General features: G+C 40.5%; 1 protein-coding gene across 11 annotated transcripts in view; it reads left to right on the top strand.

Moving 5' to 3' along the window:
- zmiz1a (zinc finger, MIZ-type containing 1a) overlaps positions 1-19,917 on the top strand; it is a 127,065-nt gene extending 107,148 nt beyond the window's left edge. For 5 of the 11 annotated variants that reach the window (XM_053501883.1, XM_053501886.1, XM_053501884.1 and 2 more), the window contains 18 exons: positions 3,413-3,548; positions 4,717-4,840; positions 4,950-5,167; positions 5,634-5,829; positions 6,101-6,391; positions 7,278-7,460; positions 7,541-7,609; positions 8,362-8,530; positions 8,853-8,994; positions 10,045-10,255; positions 10,696-10,801; positions 12,023-12,183; positions 12,797-12,864; positions 13,028-13,096; positions 13,245-13,498; positions 14,306-14,472; positions 15,371-15,634; positions 16,786-19,917. In XM_053501883.1, coding sequence (XP_053357858.1) covers positions 3,413-3,548; positions 4,717-4,840; positions 4,950-5,167; positions 5,634-5,829; positions 6,101-6,391; positions 7,278-7,460; positions 7,541-7,609; positions 8,362-8,530; positions 8,853-8,994; positions 10,045-10,255; positions 10,696-10,801; positions 12,023-12,183; positions 12,797-12,864; positions 13,028-13,096; positions 13,245-13,498; positions 14,306-14,472; positions 15,371-15,634; positions 16,786-16,893 — 2,936 coding nt within the window. In that variant the 3' untranslated portion in view covers positions 16,894-19,917. The remainder of the gene's footprint in view (positions 1-3,412; positions 3,549-4,716; positions 4,841-4,949; positions 5,168-5,633; positions 5,830-6,100; positions 6,392-7,277; positions 7,461-7,540; positions 7,610-8,361; positions 8,531-8,852; positions 8,995-10,044; positions 10,256-10,695; positions 10,802-12,022; positions 12,184-12,796; positions 12,865-13,027; positions 13,097-13,244; positions 13,499-14,305; positions 14,473-15,370; positions 15,635-16,785) is intronic. The other 6 variants (XM_053501887.1, XM_053501892.1, XM_053501889.1 and 3 more) reach the window with 6 other exon arrangements.

The following is a 19,917-nucleotide window of genomic DNA, read 5'->3' on the forward strand; positions in this document are numbered from 1 at the left end:
AAGACGTGAACCGAAGTCTCTTTTTAGAAACATGTCCTTGTGCTTAGGAAACATTATGGTTTTGCATAATTACATATTAATTTACATAATTACATATTAAACCGTATTACATATTTAGCATAAGAGTCAGTACAGCAAGTTTATGTATTATTAACTTGTATCTTAACAAGCGGTGTAGACTTGTTTAAATGTTTCAAGTGTGTCATTTGTAGAGAAGACGAATGTAGTACAGACGTGAGAATGTATTGTCGGTTCTGTGCTATGATAATTTAAAGTCTGCTGGTCCCTCATTAAGATCTGTCACGACTACTTAAGTGATCAGTGCTGATAATGTCATGCCTTAATTAGAATACATTTTGCGCTGTATTAAATTGTACATATTATTGTGGCTATCATGATTACTTTGACAATTACTAATCTTTAATGACTTCCCTATACCAGAGGATTTGTTCTTTAGATTTGTTCCCTAGATCTAATAACCGGCATGTTTTCCTGCCTCTGCTTTGTTTGCTTTGTTATATTTGGTGTACCTGTGATATGCCCAGTCACCAGAGCTGGAGCACAGGGTGACCTAGTGCTGGCTATGAACTATACACCGTGTTAAACAAGAACTGTACATAAAATGATCTAATATTTTGATCATCTTGCAAGGACAATGCAGGAATTTTTTAAAACACTGGATTAAACAAAAATAATCCACTCCCCAAAAATCGATGAAAAGTGAAACCCTTAAGAGACATTGAGTAAAAAACTAAAACTTCACAAATAAGGTTGTTTGAGTTGTTAATTCACTTCTTCCACTGGATCGTAAGACGTCTGGACGTTCTGCGCTAGTAAATCATGAGTTGATGACTGCTGCTGGATAATTTGGTGTTAGTAGAGGCTCAGCCCTGGATGACTGGTGCTCGCCTGGCCCAGTGGGAGCCCTGCTGTGTGTCTGCTCTCTCTGCCTCCTGCTGCGTCTGTCTCTGGCTAAAGCTCGCCATTGCGTGCCAACCCTGGCATCCTGTTCTCCATCACCATACTGCAGAATGCCACAGAGCCAGCATGCGCATAACATGCCGGTTATTAGATTATACCGCAGGCTGTAGAGCCAGTACAAAACCAGCCCACCATACCCAACATTCGCGGTAACCCACCCACGACACCGTACTTCCTAACGTCAGAAACCCAACACATGGAACCGCTGGAGGCTGGAAGAACTTTGTCCTGCGAGAAAAGAATGCCACACTCTGCCTGTGACGGAGCCATATCGCCCACTGCCAAGTTGCCAACACCCAATCCACAGCTAACACTGGAGCAGGTGTCTGTGGCAGAAAAAAAAGGGCGGGAGCGAATAGTACAGAGATTAGGATAAGAAGGAAATGGAGGCAGAATTGGGTGTGTTTGTGGGAGACGTGGTTAGAGCAGAATTAGTGACTGGAGTAAATGTCAGCTCAGATGAAAACACAGGAGGTGTAGCAGGAAAAAAATAGGCTATTCAACTAGAATAAAGGTGTTGTTGCTTGTTGATTTAAGTTGTTCAGGTGTTAAAGCTAAGTACAGATCATTCTTCTTTTCTTTCTTTTTTTTTTTTGCACCTAATGCACAGGCTGGAAAGCAGGCATGAGTGCTCTGCTCTTTGTTAGGTGTAGGAGGTGTGCTAGCAGGACTACTGAGAGGAATTGGCAGGCAGTGGCTGGCTGTAACCTGTCATATGAGTTCTAAGTTGGTCTTTTGTGAGAAAATAGCAGTTGCCAGCGTGCAGAGGTGGTGATTTAGTGCAGAGATAAGCTCTCTGTAATGGCAGGGTGGAATAATTCTCATTTAAGTAGGTGGGTGATTCCAGCCTCTTGCTCCGAGCCTGCTGCGACAGCTTTTCATGCCCGTCGCGCTGCGAGCCACACTCGCTTTCAAACGCGGCTCTTTGATACGTGTACCGATACATGGCCTTACTGTAATTGTATGTTTTATAACCCGGACAGACAGAGAGAGACATTGGGAGAGCAAGGAGGAAAGAACGGAAATGTAATGAATAAAGGTGTACAAGAGGGACAATGTGTTGTTAGATAATCTACCTTCAAAATGTGTCTTAAAAAACAAAAAACAAATGCACACGGACCATGTGTGATCGAGCTGAGATGGAGGTGAAAATGTGTTCTGCGCACGTGGGTCCTCTCCGCTTGTCAGACGTGTGTTTGCTCGTTTACATTCTCCCAGCATTAAGGGCACAGGAGACAGCTGAGCAGTCTTATTAGTCATTACTGGCTGATCGATACAGGGAGGAAAGAGCTAAAGCAGACGTCTGTCTTTGTGCACCAGCGAGAGAGAGAGAGAGAGAGAGCATGCACTCAGCTCAGAGAGCGCTGCAGTCTCCCAGACAAGGAGAAAAAGACTCTTTAACACCACCCTCTGTGTCGAAATAAGCACACAGGGCATTTTTTATTCTCTGTCCACTGTCTCCATGGTGGGGTCTCAGGGAAAAAAGAAGGCTATTGTTCCAGAGGATGAACTCATTTTGTATTAAAGGAAATATTTCATGCACCGTCTTATTGATGGTGGTGGGAAGACTGCACTGGCGAGGCAGTTTGTGGCTTTTTTTTTGTGCTGTATCTGAGTGGAACGATAATGGACAGCATGGATTTCTTATATTTTCTCATTTCCTTCATCTCACTGCACACAGGTGTTTGAATAAACACATGCGCGCGCGCGCACACATACGCACACACACGCACGCACACACACACACACACACACAGAGTCCAAAGAGCACTTAAAGCACTTATTTGAGTCAGAGATGTAGAGAAAGACAAACAGTGAACTGTTGCCATGACATGATTCACCATCCTCAGTTCGTGTCTCCCGTATCTCAATCTCTCTCTCTTTTCCTCTCCTGTTTTTTTTTTAATCCTCCCACCATGAGAAGACAAGAGCAGTCTTTTGTAGTAGGATCACTGCTTACAATGCGCTGCGGATGAAAAGCATATGATCCTGAGAGAGGCTGAAATGACTCTAAATGCTTGGGAAAATGCAGGACTGCAGTGACCCCCTGTGGTAGAGGCTGAAACTGCAGCTGCAAATTGATAAAAGCAAAAAAAAAAAAGGCATGTTATTGTCAGTGAAGGTTAAGGTGAGACGCTGATGTGTTATTGTGTTGCAGTCTCACTGAATTATTGTAGTTATCTTTTCTCCGGCATGGCTTTGCTTGTCATTTATTACATCCTTTCAGTAAAATGTGTCATTTATTAACCGTAGGTGAAAATTGTTTTTAGTACTAAAATAAACAAGTTGGATCAGGGTTATGAATGTTGATTATCTAAATGAAAAGTAAAGCACGCTGCAAGTCCTATATTCCTGTGTCATATTAATGTTCCTAAACCTTAAATCTGTAGACTCATTATCAGTCTCTCTCTCTCTCTCTCTCTCTCTCTAGCGCTGCTGTCGTCCTGGTGCGAGGAGCTGGGTCGGCTCCTCCTGCTGCGGCACCAGAAGAATCGGCAGAACGAACCCCAGGGCAAAGTGCCTATGCAGTCACCCATGAACTCTATGAAGCCCTCGCTCTCCCACGGGTCAGTATAGCCTCCCTTGAGATCTAGCCTGTCCCACACTGGACCTTTTTTCAAACACTAAGATGATCACTGCATGTACTGTACCTGTTGGCTCTAATGCTTTCTATTGATGTTGGCCATCTCTTTACATGTTAGAGCAATGGATTTGTAAAATTTATTTCTATACCTATTAGTTAATGTACTCTGCGTTAATACTGAGGTTCTGCTGAAGTTCATCTCAGAACAGTGAGAACCATAAAACTGAGCAAAGCATTTAACCCCAACTGCTCAGGAATAAACCTGGATTGCATTATTGCTTACTTTTAAGTTGCTTTGGATACAAGCGTCAGCTGAATGAATAAATGTAAATAAATGTAAATGACATACGCAAAATCTCTTTGCAAGCTTGGGGATGGGAGGTGTGTGTGCACAGGTGTGAATGCAAATAAATGAAGTAAGTAATGCAACAGCAACTAAAGTCATCTCTTTGTTTCCTATTTACAAAGCCGAGTCACTTTTATTTCACTTTGTTACTTTGAAGTGAAATCACCCGAATGCACTTTCAATACATTTTTTCCTGCACAAAATGCCTCGATTTTACATATTATTGTATCGCCTCACTTAGATTGAACATGTACAAAAAACAGAAAAGACCTGAATAAAAAGATACTGCTGTCCCTTTTTATTAGAGTACCTTTGTTACCACCCGCTGCCTGTATGTAGTCTTTTCCAAGGCACCAGCAGTCAAAGTTTTGTCAGCCACGTAGCGTAAACATTGCATCATCACAAGATGACTCTGATAGCTTGCAAACTCGAGACTCCCCAATATAAAGAAAACATTTGATGATATCTCATCTTGCTTTTAAACCTTTATCTGTGTAAGTCAGTAAAGAACTTCGGGCAATAGAATTGTTTGTTGATACCGTGCCAGAAGGCCTCTGTGGCATCTAAGCAGAAGAGAACTGCTGGCTCAATGAAGTTATGTTTAATAGAACATTCTGTAGTCAGGGCCTGAGCTCTGATTGGTTGCCAAGGAAAGTCTCCCTGGTGAATCTTTGAAGAGCTTTGCTTTGCTGAGAAACAATGTTCTCTACTAAAGAGAGAATTCTTCCTCAAAGTCAGTTCATCTCCCCATACATGGCTTTTTTTTTTAAATCTCATTTAGCTGATGTGTTTGTTTGGTTTTCAGTGATGGGTCCTTTCCATACGATTCCGTTCCATGGCAGCAGAATGCCAATCAGGCCCCAGGCTCACTGTCAGTTGTGACAACTGTGTGGGGGGTGACCAATACATCACAAAGTCAGGTGGGACAAGTAAGAACACGCACTGATGTATGAAATGTTCCGATTTTAATATCTTTGGTCTGGTGTTCTGTAAATATATTTGAAACCAAAAGGTTTAATCCTGCTGTCATTATACTAGGTATTGGGCAACCCCATGGCTAACAGCAACAACCCCATGAACCCTGGAGGCAATGGAATTGGGTCTGGCATGCCAGCCAACAACCCAGGGCTGAACTCCCCTCAGTTTCCTGGCCAACAGCAGCAGTTCACAGCCAAAGGTGGCTCCAACCAGGCTTACATGCAGCAGGGCATGTACGGGCGAGCGGGGCATCCGGGAGCTGGCGGATTCAGCGGGAGGTGAGTGTTTGTAACATCAGCACTGACAAATCTGTGCACCAGAATGAAACACGTTGATGGAAAAGATACTGCACAAAGAGAGGAGTCTCTCCTTGCCCCATTCTGTGGGAAATTCAATAAACGTGGGCAATGAGGCTTCCATTAGTGACATTTGATATTTTATTCCAATGCCAAGCCAACACTTAGCTCAGGGATGTTAGTCTTCCAGGAGTTTTCGCAAAAGAGATGATATCACCTTCCCATGGTGCCAAGCAGAGAGAGAGAGTGAGAATAGTGATTAAAGATGTATTTACAAATCCACTAGACTCAATCATGTCAGTTTTTTAATCAAGCAGAAAGGGTTTCTTCTATTTGTTTAAGTGTTGTCTTGGTTTATGTGAAAGTCTCTTGGAATCTTGCCTCTTCACTCTACCTGAGTGTTTATTAAGTTCATTAGTTCATTGTTCATTTTTTTCCCCCCTCCAAGTTATCCGGGTGGTCCGAACGCTCCAGGTGGTATAGGCATACCCCCTCACACCCGGCCTCCGTCTGACTTTACCCAGCCTGCCGCTGCTGCCGCTGCCGCTGCCGTCGCCGCTGCTGCTGCCACCGCAACAGCAACTGCCACGGCAACTGTGGCTGCCCTTCAGGAAACCAACAAAGAAATTAACCAGTATGGACAGGTGAATGAAGTGCATTCAGTCAAGACTGTAACGGTGCCATTGATTCCCTTGCTTACTTACTGACTCATATAGTCAGAATCAGACAAGTAAGATTTCACGTCCAAGTGTGTATGACCTGGCATAGAATAAGAATATAGTAAAGCAAAAAAACTAAAATAAGGTATTAAAGATTTAAATAACTATGACATGAATTATTATATGCACAGTAAACAGCATGTGTCAACTGCAAAGTATAATAAGTATATGTATTTGTGTTGTTTGTTTTCTTCAGATGTGCTCATCGTTTCAGATGGGCCCTGCGCAGAGCTATAACAGCCAGTTTATGAACCAGCCTGGACCCAGGGGCCCACCGGCCATGGCAGGAGGCATGAACCCAGCTGGCATGGGTGCTGGTATGAACAGCTCGAATATCAGTGGTCCTCCAATGGGCATGAATCAACCCCGGGCACCAGGCATGGGGCCATTTGGGGCACATGGACAAAGGATGCCCCAGCAAGGATATCCAGGCCCCAGGGCACAATCCATGCCAATTCAGGGCACAAAGAGGCCCTACCCTGGAGAGGTGAGGATTGAGCCTTCTGTTATCTTTATTTTTTAGCTTCAGTGAACATCGTTACGTTTTTATGATGTAACAGACATATTAACAATTAGGGATGGGAATAAGCAAGGGGTACCCAATAAAATATTATCACAATACCCAGGTGCAGATATGATTTGTATTGTGATTCTGCAGTATCATAATTTTATAAACATTACCTTTTCTTCAGATTTTTTCACAATTCTAGCAAATACTTTGCTCCTACCACGCTGTATGCTGTACTGCCTTCCAATACGTGACTAGTTCAGAGTGCACCACCTTTAGGGTTATGAAGGAATTGCAACATTCTCCCACCTCAAATGCAAATAGCATGTACAAACTAAAATTAGGTTTAAAAAAATAATTTTGGAGTCAGTATCCTGATACATGAATTGCCAGAAAAATTAATTGCTATACATAATTATTTTTTTCAACTTACAGTATAATAGTATAAATTGCATAAATACAAACCAATATGTAATGTAATCCAAATTGGCAGAATTATCAGTATCAGAATTAGAAATAGAATTTTCTAATGAGAGTTTAGAATTAGAATTAGAGTATCAAAATATTTTTCCATGTTTACAGCTATGTTTATTTATTTTGTTTCATTTTTTCACATTTAGTGTTCTAAAGATAATTTTTTGCAGATTTCTCTGTCAATAAATGTGACGTATAAAAGACATAATCTTATACTTATCTTATCATTTTTCAATAATTTGACTTTTTAAACCAAAAGACTAGACACAAGATCATGTTAAATATTTATAAATGTGTCAGAACAAATTTTTTTATTCAGAAATTGCATTTAAAAACTTTTCCATAAACATAGTAAATTTAATAAGTAGTTGTTTTATTATTCTCACTTCAGCCAAACTATGGTGGTCAGCAGTTTGGACCCAATGGCCAATTCCCCAATCAGCAAGGACAGTACCCTAACCCTAATGCTTCCAGAGCCCTGCCCTCTCCCAGTTATCCCGGCCAGAGGATGCCAGGCCAGCAGGGTACAGGCCAGTACCCACCTTCAGGAGTTCCCATGGGTCAATACTACAAGGTGAGGGTCACAAACTGCTAAGTACAAAGCAACATTGCACTTCATTGTACACAGCTCATGATGTGTTTTTTTGCTTTCAGCAGGAGCAATTTAATGGCCAAAATAACAATTTCCCTGGAGGTAGTTATGGCTATAATCCAAGCAGCGGGGTAAGCAGTTCCTTTACTTCTCTTTGTGGTCTTGGACTGTGCTTGATATATTAGTGTTTTTACTGTGCACAGTGTCCCATAAGTCCAGTATTATAGGAGGAAAAATGGAAAGTGTCAAACTCATTTCCTGTGAATAGAATTCTCTGAATTCTCACTTCTTTGCTCAGATACATCATGGTCTGTAATTACATTATACAATACTATACAAATTAATCCTGTGATATTAGACTTTTGGGACACCCTGGTATATTCAAATGATCAAGATGTTCTTTGTAAAAATGACATCTAAGCAAGGGAAATGATCTTGGGTATTTTCAGGATTCTGTAGCACTTCGTATAATAAGATTACAGTCAACAAAATATAAGATTATTAAACCTATTTCTAGACATTTTTACTCATTTCAAGCTTCACATTTTCTTGTTCTATAGTCAGATAATTTCACTTCATTTTTTTTCTGCCAATAGAGCAAGCATAAAAATGGGTTAGAAATAGATTGTAATAATCGTTGGTGAGATTTGCTTTGTGGGAGATCTATCTTTTTTTGTAGTGTAATAAGTATAACTCTTTTTTTTTGTTGCTACACTGAATCATTTTCAATTGAATAATTGGATCTTGTTTATTTAATATATATTTGACTTTAGGTCTTTTATTTTTAGCCCCTGATTATTGAACATGAAAGCTATCCCCCTGTGCATTTCAATAGAATATATAAATCGAATAAACGAAACGTATATGTACTTTCCTTTTGCAGCCTCCTCGGCAGGTTGTGAACTACCCCCATTCACCTGTTCCTGGGAATCCCACACCACCCATGACTCCAGGAAGCAGTATGCCTCAATACCTATCGCCTAATCAGGACGTCAAGCCTCCGTTTCCTCCTGATATGAAACCGAATATGACGTCTCTTCCTCCACCGCCGAGTGAGTCTCACTGACAGAACAGTTTAAAGCTTTCAGTCAGCTTTATTAAAACCTCAGTATCAGTCAGGACTAAAGTGTTTGATCCTCTTAACACCTTCAGGTGGGTGAGAAGAAGTCCCACTGCTCATTTATCTCGCTTCAGTCTGCTTCACATCTGCACAAAGTGCATTCATAATACATGCATTTCAGTGGGAAGGGTGAAGCGATGTGACCCTGAAAGCAACGTTCTCCCGAGTATAGTGCAGTGGGCGTCGGTTAAAAAGTAAACTACTTATGGCATTTGTGCGAGTGTGTGTGAGCTAATGCTGTGTCCTGCTTTTAGCTAACCCCAATGAGGAGCTGCGGTTGACCTTCCCTGTACGTGACGGCGTGGTGCTCGAGCCGTTCAGACTGGAGCACAACCTGGCTGTCAGCAACCACGTCTTCCACTTGCGGCCCTCTGTACATCAAACACTTATGTGGAGGTGTGTAAAGAATATTAATTAATAAATAAGTAATAATAATAGTAATAATGATAAAACAGTCATCCATTTTAAATAGATTTTGGCATGCATGGAATGCAGCTATATACAGTCAAGTGCAAAAGTTTGCATACTCTTAGGCAAAAGCATACACAATTAAAATGAATTTACAAATGAAAATACAAAAAACAATATTTGTTGTTTGTCACATTTAAAAAAATGCTGCCATTCCTACAAGCCAGTGTGGTCCTCACAATTTTTGCTTCAAATGTTTTAACCATAAAATACATACATAACCAGGATATTTGTTTAATAAACAAAATTCAACTGCTTCAAGTATTTGGCTCATTTTTAATTGCCTTGGTTAATTAATTAATTAATTAATTATTTTTTTAGAAGTCTGGGTTTTACTTATTTTAGTTAAAAACATTTTATGTAGATTCACAATGACATTATTTGTAAGCGTACTCATTTTGAAGCTGTTGAGGTTTTGAATGATGTAATTCAAGTGAGCAGCCAGAAAGGCTTTATAATAACTCAATTTTATGTGAAACCTTTGATCATTATGGTTTGTGATTTTTACAACGGTAAAAAGAGTATAAAAAAGAGATTGCTGAGATGGTGTGGCTTGCTGCATTACAAATTTGCCACATTGGTATATACACTTTGTTAAATGCTTTATCTGGGTCATTGTGTTTTACATAATGTTCCTATTTTGGAAAATCGAATCTATGTTTTTTAGAAAATATCTCAGCCAAGTACAAACAGAATAACGGTGAGCTTGAAGGATTGGTTTAAAGATATTTGAAAGTCGTTAAGAGTAAGAAAGCGGGAAAAAAACCCATCTCATGTACACCTTAATGCTCACCCTTTGGCTTTATGACTGCTTCCAGCGTCTCTGCATATCCTCTTAACAACTTTTTGAACATCCTCTCGTGCACTATGCTGTTATTGAAACCTGTAATTTAAATATGCATGTAATATATAATAGAAATAGAAATAGAAGATATTAGTAAGTATGGTGTTAATCGAGTAACTGCGGGTTGGTTTTAGGTCTGACCTGGAGCTGCAGTTTAAGTGCTACCACCATGAGGACCGGCAGATGAACACGAATTGGCCAGCGTCCGTGCAGGTCAGCGTTAATGCCACGCCACTTACCATCGAGAGAGGAGACAACAAGACATCCCACAAACCCTTGCTCCTGAAACATGTGTGTCAACCGGGAAGGAACACCATCCAGATTACCGTCACAGCCTGCTGCTGTGTGAGTACTGCTACACTTCAGCTAACAGCCATGCTTGAATAATGTATAGGCTCATTTACTGACCTCGTTTAACGAAGCAGGAGAGTCACCATTAACTCTCGTACATTGTAGTCACATTTTATTTTGTCCCAATTACAAGTCATATTGGTTAAATGTGTCTGCTAAATGAATAAAATGTAGAATATAATGGAAGCACTGGTTTGGTTTAGCAGCTGTGGTCTGTGTAGGATCCTCCACTGTGTGTGTGTGTGTGTGTGCGCGTGCGTGCCTGTGTGTTTTGTATCTGTGTGCATCGCATTTGGTATCGGTTTCACGGGCTTCTGCTGGAAAAGCAAATGGCACAGAGGAGATATCATTATCCCAGGGCACTAATGTAAAGGAGATTGGATGGTGTGGGAGTCTCGCTGGTGTGTGTTAACACATGTCTGCTCTTGTCGCAGTCTCACTTGTTCGTGCTGCAGCTGGTGCACAGGCCGTCAGTGAGATCCGTCCTGCAGGGCCTGCTCAAGAAGAGGCTCCTGCCAGCAGAACACTGCATTACCAAAAGTAAGAGCGCACACTCTACAGTGAACTGAATTCTATTAGATTATCATATGTTATACATTATAAAATATATAGGCTGAGCTGCATTGAAAAAACATAATTCTGGATTATTAACCCAAAGCATACTCTTTAAACACTACATTCCATAGTGGAGAAATGAATGAGATGTACATACAATGCTGTGCAAAAATCTTGAGCCATCACTCATATTTTTTCAAAATAAATAAAATTATGTAGTTTAAAATGAGCCGGCACAGTGGCTTAGTGGTTAGCATGTCACCTAGCCCCTCCAGGGTAGGACTTGATTCCTCTGTGTGCATGGAGTTTGTATGTTCTCTCCATCTTGGTGGGTTTCCTCCCACAATCCAGAGACATGGAGATTAGGCTAATTGGCGTTCCCAAATTGCCCATAGTCTTTGAATGAGCATGTAAGGGTGTATTTGTTTGTGCCCTGTGATGGATTGGCGGCACCCCGTCCAGAGTGTTTCCGACCTCATGCTCAGAGGCTCCAGGTCCCCTAAACTAAAGCAGTAGTTTAAAAATGAAAGAAAGGGGAACAAAAGTTTTACTGCAAAACACAGCAAATTTCCTAAAGATACAATATGTTTATGTAAAATCCTCAGCAGCAACCTCATTTCCCCTCTCGTCTGTTCCAACCGCTCAGCATTCAGCATCACCAGTATACTAATAACCCTCCTGATCATCTGCCTGATTCATCTTCACCTGTCTCTCACTGGTTTATGCCATAAATTAGATGGTTTTTATTCTTGAATGATTCATGGGAGACAGTTTGGCTTAACATACACAACACATTCCCCTAAAACTGGTCAGGTACAGGGACTGGACTGGCAAAAAAGTCCTTTAGGAAGCCTGGAGAATTATTCCCCACAATTATGTTAAAAATCACAAGGAAGTGTGGCAGAATATGAAGAAATGAGGACTGGCTCAAAAACATTTGTACTGCACAGTGCCGTATACTACTAATCTTCAATTATAACTGTATGTCTTGGACATTGTATTTGATAAAATAGATTTTTCTTTATTTAAAAAGTCAAGGTTTGATAGGATCATGCTTAACAATGATCCTATTAAACCTAAGTGGGTTTTATAGACTCTGCTTTGTGTCCTGCCTAAGAACCAGATTTATACTGCTGTATCTGTTTTTGCGTTCTGCTTCATCATTGCTTCTTCCGCCTGCTGATTCCTCTCATCCTCTGTGTGCAGTAAAGAGAAATTTCAGCAGTGTAGCAGCATCCTCTGGGAACGCTACACTGAACGGAGAGGATGGCGTGGAGCAGACGGCCATCAAAGTGTCCCTTAAGTGTCCCATAACATTCCGGCGGATTCAACTTCCAGCCCGGGGACACGACTGCAAGCATGTACAGGTAATCAGATACAAACAAATGAAAAATGATATCTAAACAAAGATGAGTGTTGTCAGAGTTGTTATTGGAATATAATGTTTTTTTATATTAGAATAATCCAGTTTGACAGCAGATGCATTTCTACAGATGTGTTCTTTTAAATGGTTGGTTTCATGTTAGTCAGTATTTCAGTCCACATCAGATTTCAGTTACTGTTTGTAAAAGTGTGAGCTAATGTTTCACACATACACATAAGTAAGCCACAATTTTCATATAAATCTATTTAAATTCCACTTTTGTTCTTATGACCTCAACTTAAACTCAATAATTATGTTCCGTCTATTCAGCCTGTATCTGCACAGCAAACTGTTTGCACTGTAAAGATCCTCAGAATAAACACAGATGTGCACACTGCCTCAGCGTGTCACAACACTTTTTTAAATGAACTGTGTTAAAGTCACAGCCAGCGCAACCTTCTGCAACACTGTCACCATCTTCCCTGTTCCATAGACACTATGGGCTCAGAGGACATGTACAGTGTGTATCAAAAGTAGCATTATATGTCACATCTGGTTTATTTTTTGTTGATATTGTGTTATTATTTTCTGTTACTGATGTTACGTCTTATCTGCAGTGTTTTGACTTGGAGTCCTACCTGCAGCTGAACTGTGAGAGAGGGACGTGGAGGTGTCCTGTATGCAAGTAAGTTGCAGAACTCAGCTGCTGTGGTTTCACTGTTGGACCAAGATAGTGTTTTTTGTACTGTATCTTTCGACATAACTTCATAATTTTTATGTCTCTCTCTCTCTCTCTCTCTCTCTCTCTCTCTCTCTCTCTCTCTCTCTCTCACGCTTTCTGTTCCTAGTAAAACCGCATTGCTAGAAGGTTTGGAAGTGGACCAGTACATGTGGGGAATTCTCAATGCCATTCAAAAGTATGTATGAGTAAAACCACAATCAGTAGCCCATTTAGTTCTTGTTTTTACTCTCATAAACTATTCAGCCACGTTGTCATATAAGTGCATGTACAGCCTGGGTTGTCTTAACCATCTATTATTATTATTATTATTTTACCCTGTTTAGTTCGGAGTTTGAGGAGGTCACGATTGACCCCACATGTAGCTGGCGGCCGGTGCCTATAAAGTCTGACCTGCACATAAAGGAGGATCCAGATGGGCCACTGGCCAAGCGCTTTAAAACCATGAGTCCCAGTCAGATGATCATGCCTAATGTGATGGAGATGATTGATCAGCTGGGGCCGGGACCCTCACCGTACACCTCGCTCCCCCCTCAGCATGGAGGGAACAACGCAGAGTACGCCAGCCAAGGTAACCAACGTGAGTCCACCTACTCCAGCCTAAATTCAAATTAAACTCCTATCTCCTACATAGCAGTAGAAAATATAAACAATGACTACTTTTTACTTTTTTTTGTCTCAGTTTGTCAGTTACAAATGATCATTTAAAATGCCGCATCTATATTACAGACATCAAGATCACATTTTATCATAACTGAAATAAGATTTTAGAAATTAGTGGTTTGCTAATATCAAATATATAATACAATGAATTGAATATTTTACATTGATTATTATTATTTCTTCTCCACATTGCTTCCATGTCGTAGTCTGGACAGGACGGAGTCATGTAACTATACACATGCAGTAGTTTGTATTTAAGGGGACAGTACAAGAATAATAGACAAGGTTATGTCGATTAGAGGTTTTAAATGTCGGTTTCGATTCATTTCTAACATATTATAAATTGTCTGACCTTTAAATATGGAGTAAAAAAAGAAAATTTTATTGTGTGCTATTATTTGGCTCTCCAGGGATATGTAGTGCTTTTGCTTGTATATTTTTATAAATATTGTTATATACTGCCCATTTTGGATTGGATAAGATGAGTCTTACAGATAAATGTTTTGAAGACCAAACCAAATGGCACGATCATTTGTGACTAGTTAAAAGTAAATAGTAAATTTTGCAAGATCTTTTTATTTTGGATCGACCCCTTCTTTTACAGGCAGATTGACACTGGAATGTTTCTTTTAAAAGACTTAGTAAAATGAGGATTCCTTTCTTTCTGTGCCTCTGGCTTACGGGTTACAGTCCCTCATTACACGTCTTTGCTTTTATTTGTCAGGCAACAGTTACCAGGGCCATGGAAACTTTGACTTTCCACACAGTAATTCCGGTGGAGGACCTCCAATAAATGACTTCATGCACGGCCCTCAGCTTTCGCACCCTCCGGACGTACCCAACAACCTCATGGGTCCAGACAAACCTCTGAGCCACGGCATGGCCGACTCGGTAAGACACCTGCATATAAAGCCATCCAGATTTCTGACATCAGCTGCTGCCTCGTCCTCTCATCCAGAACCTTGCTGCTCTCATTCAGATGTTGTTTATATTAACCACTCCAGAGTCTTGTTTTTTATTCGAACACAAAATCTGGACCAAACCCTTCCATTTGTTGACAGAACCTGTTTGATATTTTTTACAACGTATTCTCATAGGCACTTGTTTGGAGAAGAGAGGGAATTGGGTAACGTTGCCTTTTACCCTTATTTTCAGGTCAAAGTGACTCATGTCAAACATTTACTTAAGGTGGAACCATTGGTTTATTTGTCTTAAATAAAGTTTTTAAATAACTGGTTACTACAGCATGAAACAAAAAAAAAAGATCCTGTCACATGACCTCACTTTTTATTTGGTCATACACTCATGATAGTAGGAATATCGCAAGTTTTTTTTTTAAAGATTATAATTAACTTATAACGTTAATGGTAAAAGAGGCCATATCATCTATTATTAAACATGTATTGTTATAAAATAAAGTAAACAGGACAAGCACTGCTGTCTAAACATGTTGTCGGTCTTTCGGCTGCTCCCAGCAAGGGGTCGCCACAGCGGAATATCCAGTCCGCACTACAACTTGGCACAGGTTTCACGCCGGATGCCCTTCCTGACGCAACCCTCCCATTTTATTCGGGCTTGGGACCGGCACTGCATCCAGTGGCTAGGGTTTGGGCACTGGCTGGGAATCGAACCCGGGCCTTCCGCATGGCAGGCGAAACACCTACCACTGCTGTCTAAACATCCATGTTATAAACCCGATATTGTCCTCAGAGTTCCATTGCATGTGACTGGCTGCTCATGCTCCCCAATACCCATAATGCCTCACTGCGTCTCTCTGCTCTCCCTGTAGATGCCTCATCCTGTGAGTGCTGAGCAATCCCATGCTTCCATGGCACCAGGCATGCACGTATCGCCCCACCCCAACAGCCAATCTGCACAGCCATTACATCACAGTGGTCCTTCATCTGGCCCGCCCCCACGCCAAGCCCCGCCCTCACAGCAGCAACAGCCTGGCCCTAACAGCCACACGCATGGTGACATGTCCTTTAACCCCGGGTCTGAGGGCCAGGTGGGGGGTCAGGGGGCAGCAGACATGCCCGAGCCCTCTCTGGAGGTGAGTATCAGTGTGCAAAGCAGCATAGCCTTAGGTATTTCTCAACGTTTCGCTTAAATGGAAAATATGATGGTGTTGTTTTTTAATTAAAAAAATTTAAATAAATCTGGCAAAATAATAAAAAACGAATCATTATAAAATCAGTAACATTATTTTATACTACTAGACATTTAGGTAGACATCACTTTTAGCACTGAAATCTCTAATCCTAATTATTTAAGCCAACTGGGATTGTCGGAGATAATTTGAAGATAACACAATCATATATTTAGTTTAGTTATAATCATGGTGTTTAATCTCAATTACAATAATTGTTTTATCAAATCTCTGCACTATAGTATACTAATATAATATTATTAATTTAATGATAATGTCATTAGATATCTCATTCAGTCTTTAATGTGTGAACATCTGTTTAACGCCTGGAGTTTGTTACAGACTGCAGTGACATACTGTTTATTTCAGGAATATGTTTTATATATTTAACTTATTATGCATGCCTTGAGGCAGCACAGTAGCGCAGTGGTTAGCACTGTGGCTTCGCACCTCTATGGTTAAGGGTTCGATTCCTGACTCAGGTGTGTGAGTGGAGTTTACATGTTCTCCCCGTGCTTGGCAGGTTTCCTCCCACAGTCCAAAGACATGCAGATTAAGTTAATTGGTGTTCTCAAATTGCCTGATTGTGTGGTGTGTGCCCTGTGATTACTTGGCTCCCTGTCCAGAGTGTACCCTGTATTGTACCTGAGGTTTCCTGGGATAGGCTTTTGCTACCCTGTTTAGGCTAAGTGCTATAGAAGATGAATGAATACTGCATTGGCTTTTATATAAAATAAAAACAGTGATCTATTCTTGCACTGCCACCTAAACAGGAACATATCTACCTTTGCTTATGTATGCATTGATTTGGTCAGTCAGTCATGTAATAGGAGTTCAGTGCATAAAATAATTCAGATTACTGAATTTTTACTTCGTATCAAACATTCAAAAGCCTTGTTTTGTGGGAGTAAATAAACTTGAATATGGATATACTAAAGTAAAGTTTTTTTTTGTTGCATACTTCAGCAAAAAAATGTACAATGTAGAGATATAGGATACATAATGATTACCACTTTACACTGTTTCTAAAGCCGTTCCTGTCATCCTGTGTGCAGCTGCTGCCTGAGCTGGCTAACCCAGATGAGTTACTGTCGTATCTGGACCCGCCGGACCTCCCAAGCAACAGCAACGACGATCTGCTCTCCCTCTTTGAGAACAACTGACTTCTCTAACCCACCTTTTACGTGAGGCACTGACAAGTTCAGCTGTCAGGAGTCAAGCAGACAACCCTGACCACCAATTAAGTACTTTACAACCGTGAAACACTCGTCCTCCCTCTGCCTTTACCTGTGTAAATATCTCGCTCTTTTACGGACGTCCTTTTTCCACACATGTATGGCAGCCATGTTGGTTGGCACTAAAGTGATATTTCAATACTAATATGAAAAAAACTGTGCAGCTATAATCATAAGAATATATGTCACACAGAACTGTACGTGTGCTCACTAGGAAAGTGTTGTAGCATTTTTTTAATTCAGATTTTTTTTCCTTTTGTGAAAAGCAAGACCTGAATAGAAAAAAAAGATACTTCCTGTACTGGCTTATGTGTGTGTCCCCCATGAGCATTCTGAGGTTTGTTCTTCCAAGCTTTACCTCCACAGCTTCCCAAATCTCCATCTAGCGTTTTTGACTGGATGTCCTCGCTGTATGTCAGAAGTCCCTTGGAAAAAGCACAACATCATTCAGACTGAAAAGGAAAACATCACAGGAACAAAAGGCTGCATCACAGTCACTGAGAGGTTTAGCATCATAGCGATGTGGTACTCCCGTCTCACAGACTAATAATGCCTGGACTCTGACGTCCTCTGTAGCTCATGTAAAAACATGCGACCGCGTGACGTGTGGGAAGCCCATTCAGATCGGCATATCGCATCTCCTTTTATCCATCACGTTCACTCACGAGTGTTGTATTCGAATCAAAACAATTTTTTCCCGAGGGCATTGTGACAATTCATTTCACTGTTTTTTATAGAAACACCAACATATCAATACTGTATGTGTGATTGAGTGCATAAATAACCAGCACTGTACCTCCTTCACAAATCTCTCCATCTCAGAGTGGTGTGGAATCAACGTCGATGGGGCAATTCATTTTGTAACGTAAGAAGTAACGCAATCACTTTTTAAAGAGTAGTTCGAGTGTTAAAAACATCCGTATCCTCTGTCAGCTGTCTCTTCTGGGAGTCTTTTCCCATTTTAATGCATGAGCTTAGTCCCTCCCAGGCCTGTGATGTCATGAATAACAAGATCTCCGTGTGTGCATACAGTGTGTTCATTGTGCACTTGTGCCAATCCCATGTCGTTTTAGTGACTGATTTGCCTTTTTTTTTTTCTTTTTAAATCGGTGCGTTCAGACGTGTGTTCCTCTGTCCTGTTTTAATTTATTTTAAACATGAACTCTGATCACGTACAGACTACGTTTGTTATGCGCAATATATTGTTCATGATATAATTCCTGTTTTTCCCCTGTTGGTGTAACTCTCTAAATGTACAGTGTCTGTGCGTTTATTACGAAACGGCCATGTTTTACCAAAGTTCTGCGTAGTGATTGGAAGAGATGGAGCAAACCTGTCGTACCAAGCTAATAATCTTCTTTTGCCATGTTTGAGCATGTGACAACTTCATTTCCATCAGTCCATTCATACAACAAATTATCATGTAGTATTGTATGGTACAATAATTTTCTTAGGTCTTGGTTTTGTAGAGGTTACACGTCTATGTACAAGTCAGCGTTCGAGATCGGTTTTATTTTTATCTCCACAACCCCCTAAAAGAATTCGGAGAAATAAGGATTTCCCCATGAGTGTACATTTTGGCGTTAGGCCTAACTTGCCTAGTCAGAAAGGAAACCACTTAACACATGATTTTTTTTTTTTTTTTTGTATCATAAAACACACTATAAATTAAAAAAGCATAATAGGAACTGCAAATAAATATGCATTACTCCTTGCTTATTTAAATTCTGTTAATCATCAAAATGTACTGTATGTTTGCTTTGACTTTCCTTTGGAGTCGGTGCTCACAATCACTTGTTTTAGTACAGGCGAGAACCTTTCACGATGTATTTTATTTTTCAATGTTTCTTTCCATTTTAAATTATTTTGTATCACAGACTGTCGGTGTTCAGTTATGTATAGACTTTATGTTCAGTGCTGACACATTTGTAGTCCTAAACCGGCAAATGTGTTCCAGCTCCACCTGCTTTATAATTCACTTGTATGTCTTTTTTTAACCGATGCACTGCCACATTTTTCCTTCTTACTTTGTAGACACCTACAGACAGAAACTGAACTAAACTGAACTGAACTCTCCACTTGCACATTGGTTACACTGCAGGTTGTTGAGACGAGTCCCTGTTTTTCGACCTGTCGCTCACCGTAGTTGTAGTTATTGAGGAAGAACGCGAGTCAGTGTGGAAACAGTTACAGTGAAATGAATTAGACGCCGTTTGTCCCTGGTTCAGTCACAGGTCTCAGTGGGAATCGGTTTGAAAGAACGCCCTAGCAGGGGACATAAGGGATGCATGTACATATGTAAATGACAAATAAAGACACGTTAACAGAAATGTATTCAATTTCCCCAGGGGAATGTGCATTGTGTATTTAGAATTTGTAAAGCTTGCAACCTCCTATCAGACTCGAATTGGGTAAAATGAATCTGTGTTCGTTAGCGTCTGTGGAACCTCTTTCCATATATATTTTTTTGTTCTTTCGTTTCACTTATGTAAAATATTTCCAATGCCTCCTAGAAAAGGGGAATTATGGGGGGCGAAGAGACACACTTGTTTCACCTTTGTGTAATTAGCTTCCGTGTATTGCTCCATTACCTGTGTACTCTATAAGGTGCTACAAAAGATGAAGTAAATCCTGGGGAATAATTCGGAGGACGGGGATGGGGCCTGGAGTGGTTCCAAAAGATTGTAACCAAATTAATAGTTTGTACAATTTTGATATTGAAATCGGGGAGGAGGGGGGGTGGGCAAAAGGTACAATCTGAGGTGATTGGCGCCTAAAGTGGCAGTTGTCTTTTTTGTTTTGTACATTCTGTGTACAATCATTTCATATTCTAAACTGTTCGGAAGAAAAAAAACTAATTGTGATTTTTAGTCTTGCAAAACTGTATGTAGTTAGATGCTGTGACATCCTAATATTTATCTAATAAATATGTATTCAGATGAAACACGCTCA

Source organism: Clarias gariepinus, chromosome 8 (assembly GCF_024256425.1).
Source record: "Clarias gariepinus isolate MV-2021 ecotype Netherlands chromosome 8, CGAR_prim_01v2, whole genome shotgun sequence".
Taxonomy (NCBI): Eukaryota; Metazoa; Chordata; class Actinopteri; order Siluriformes; family Clariidae; genus Clarias; species Clarias gariepinus.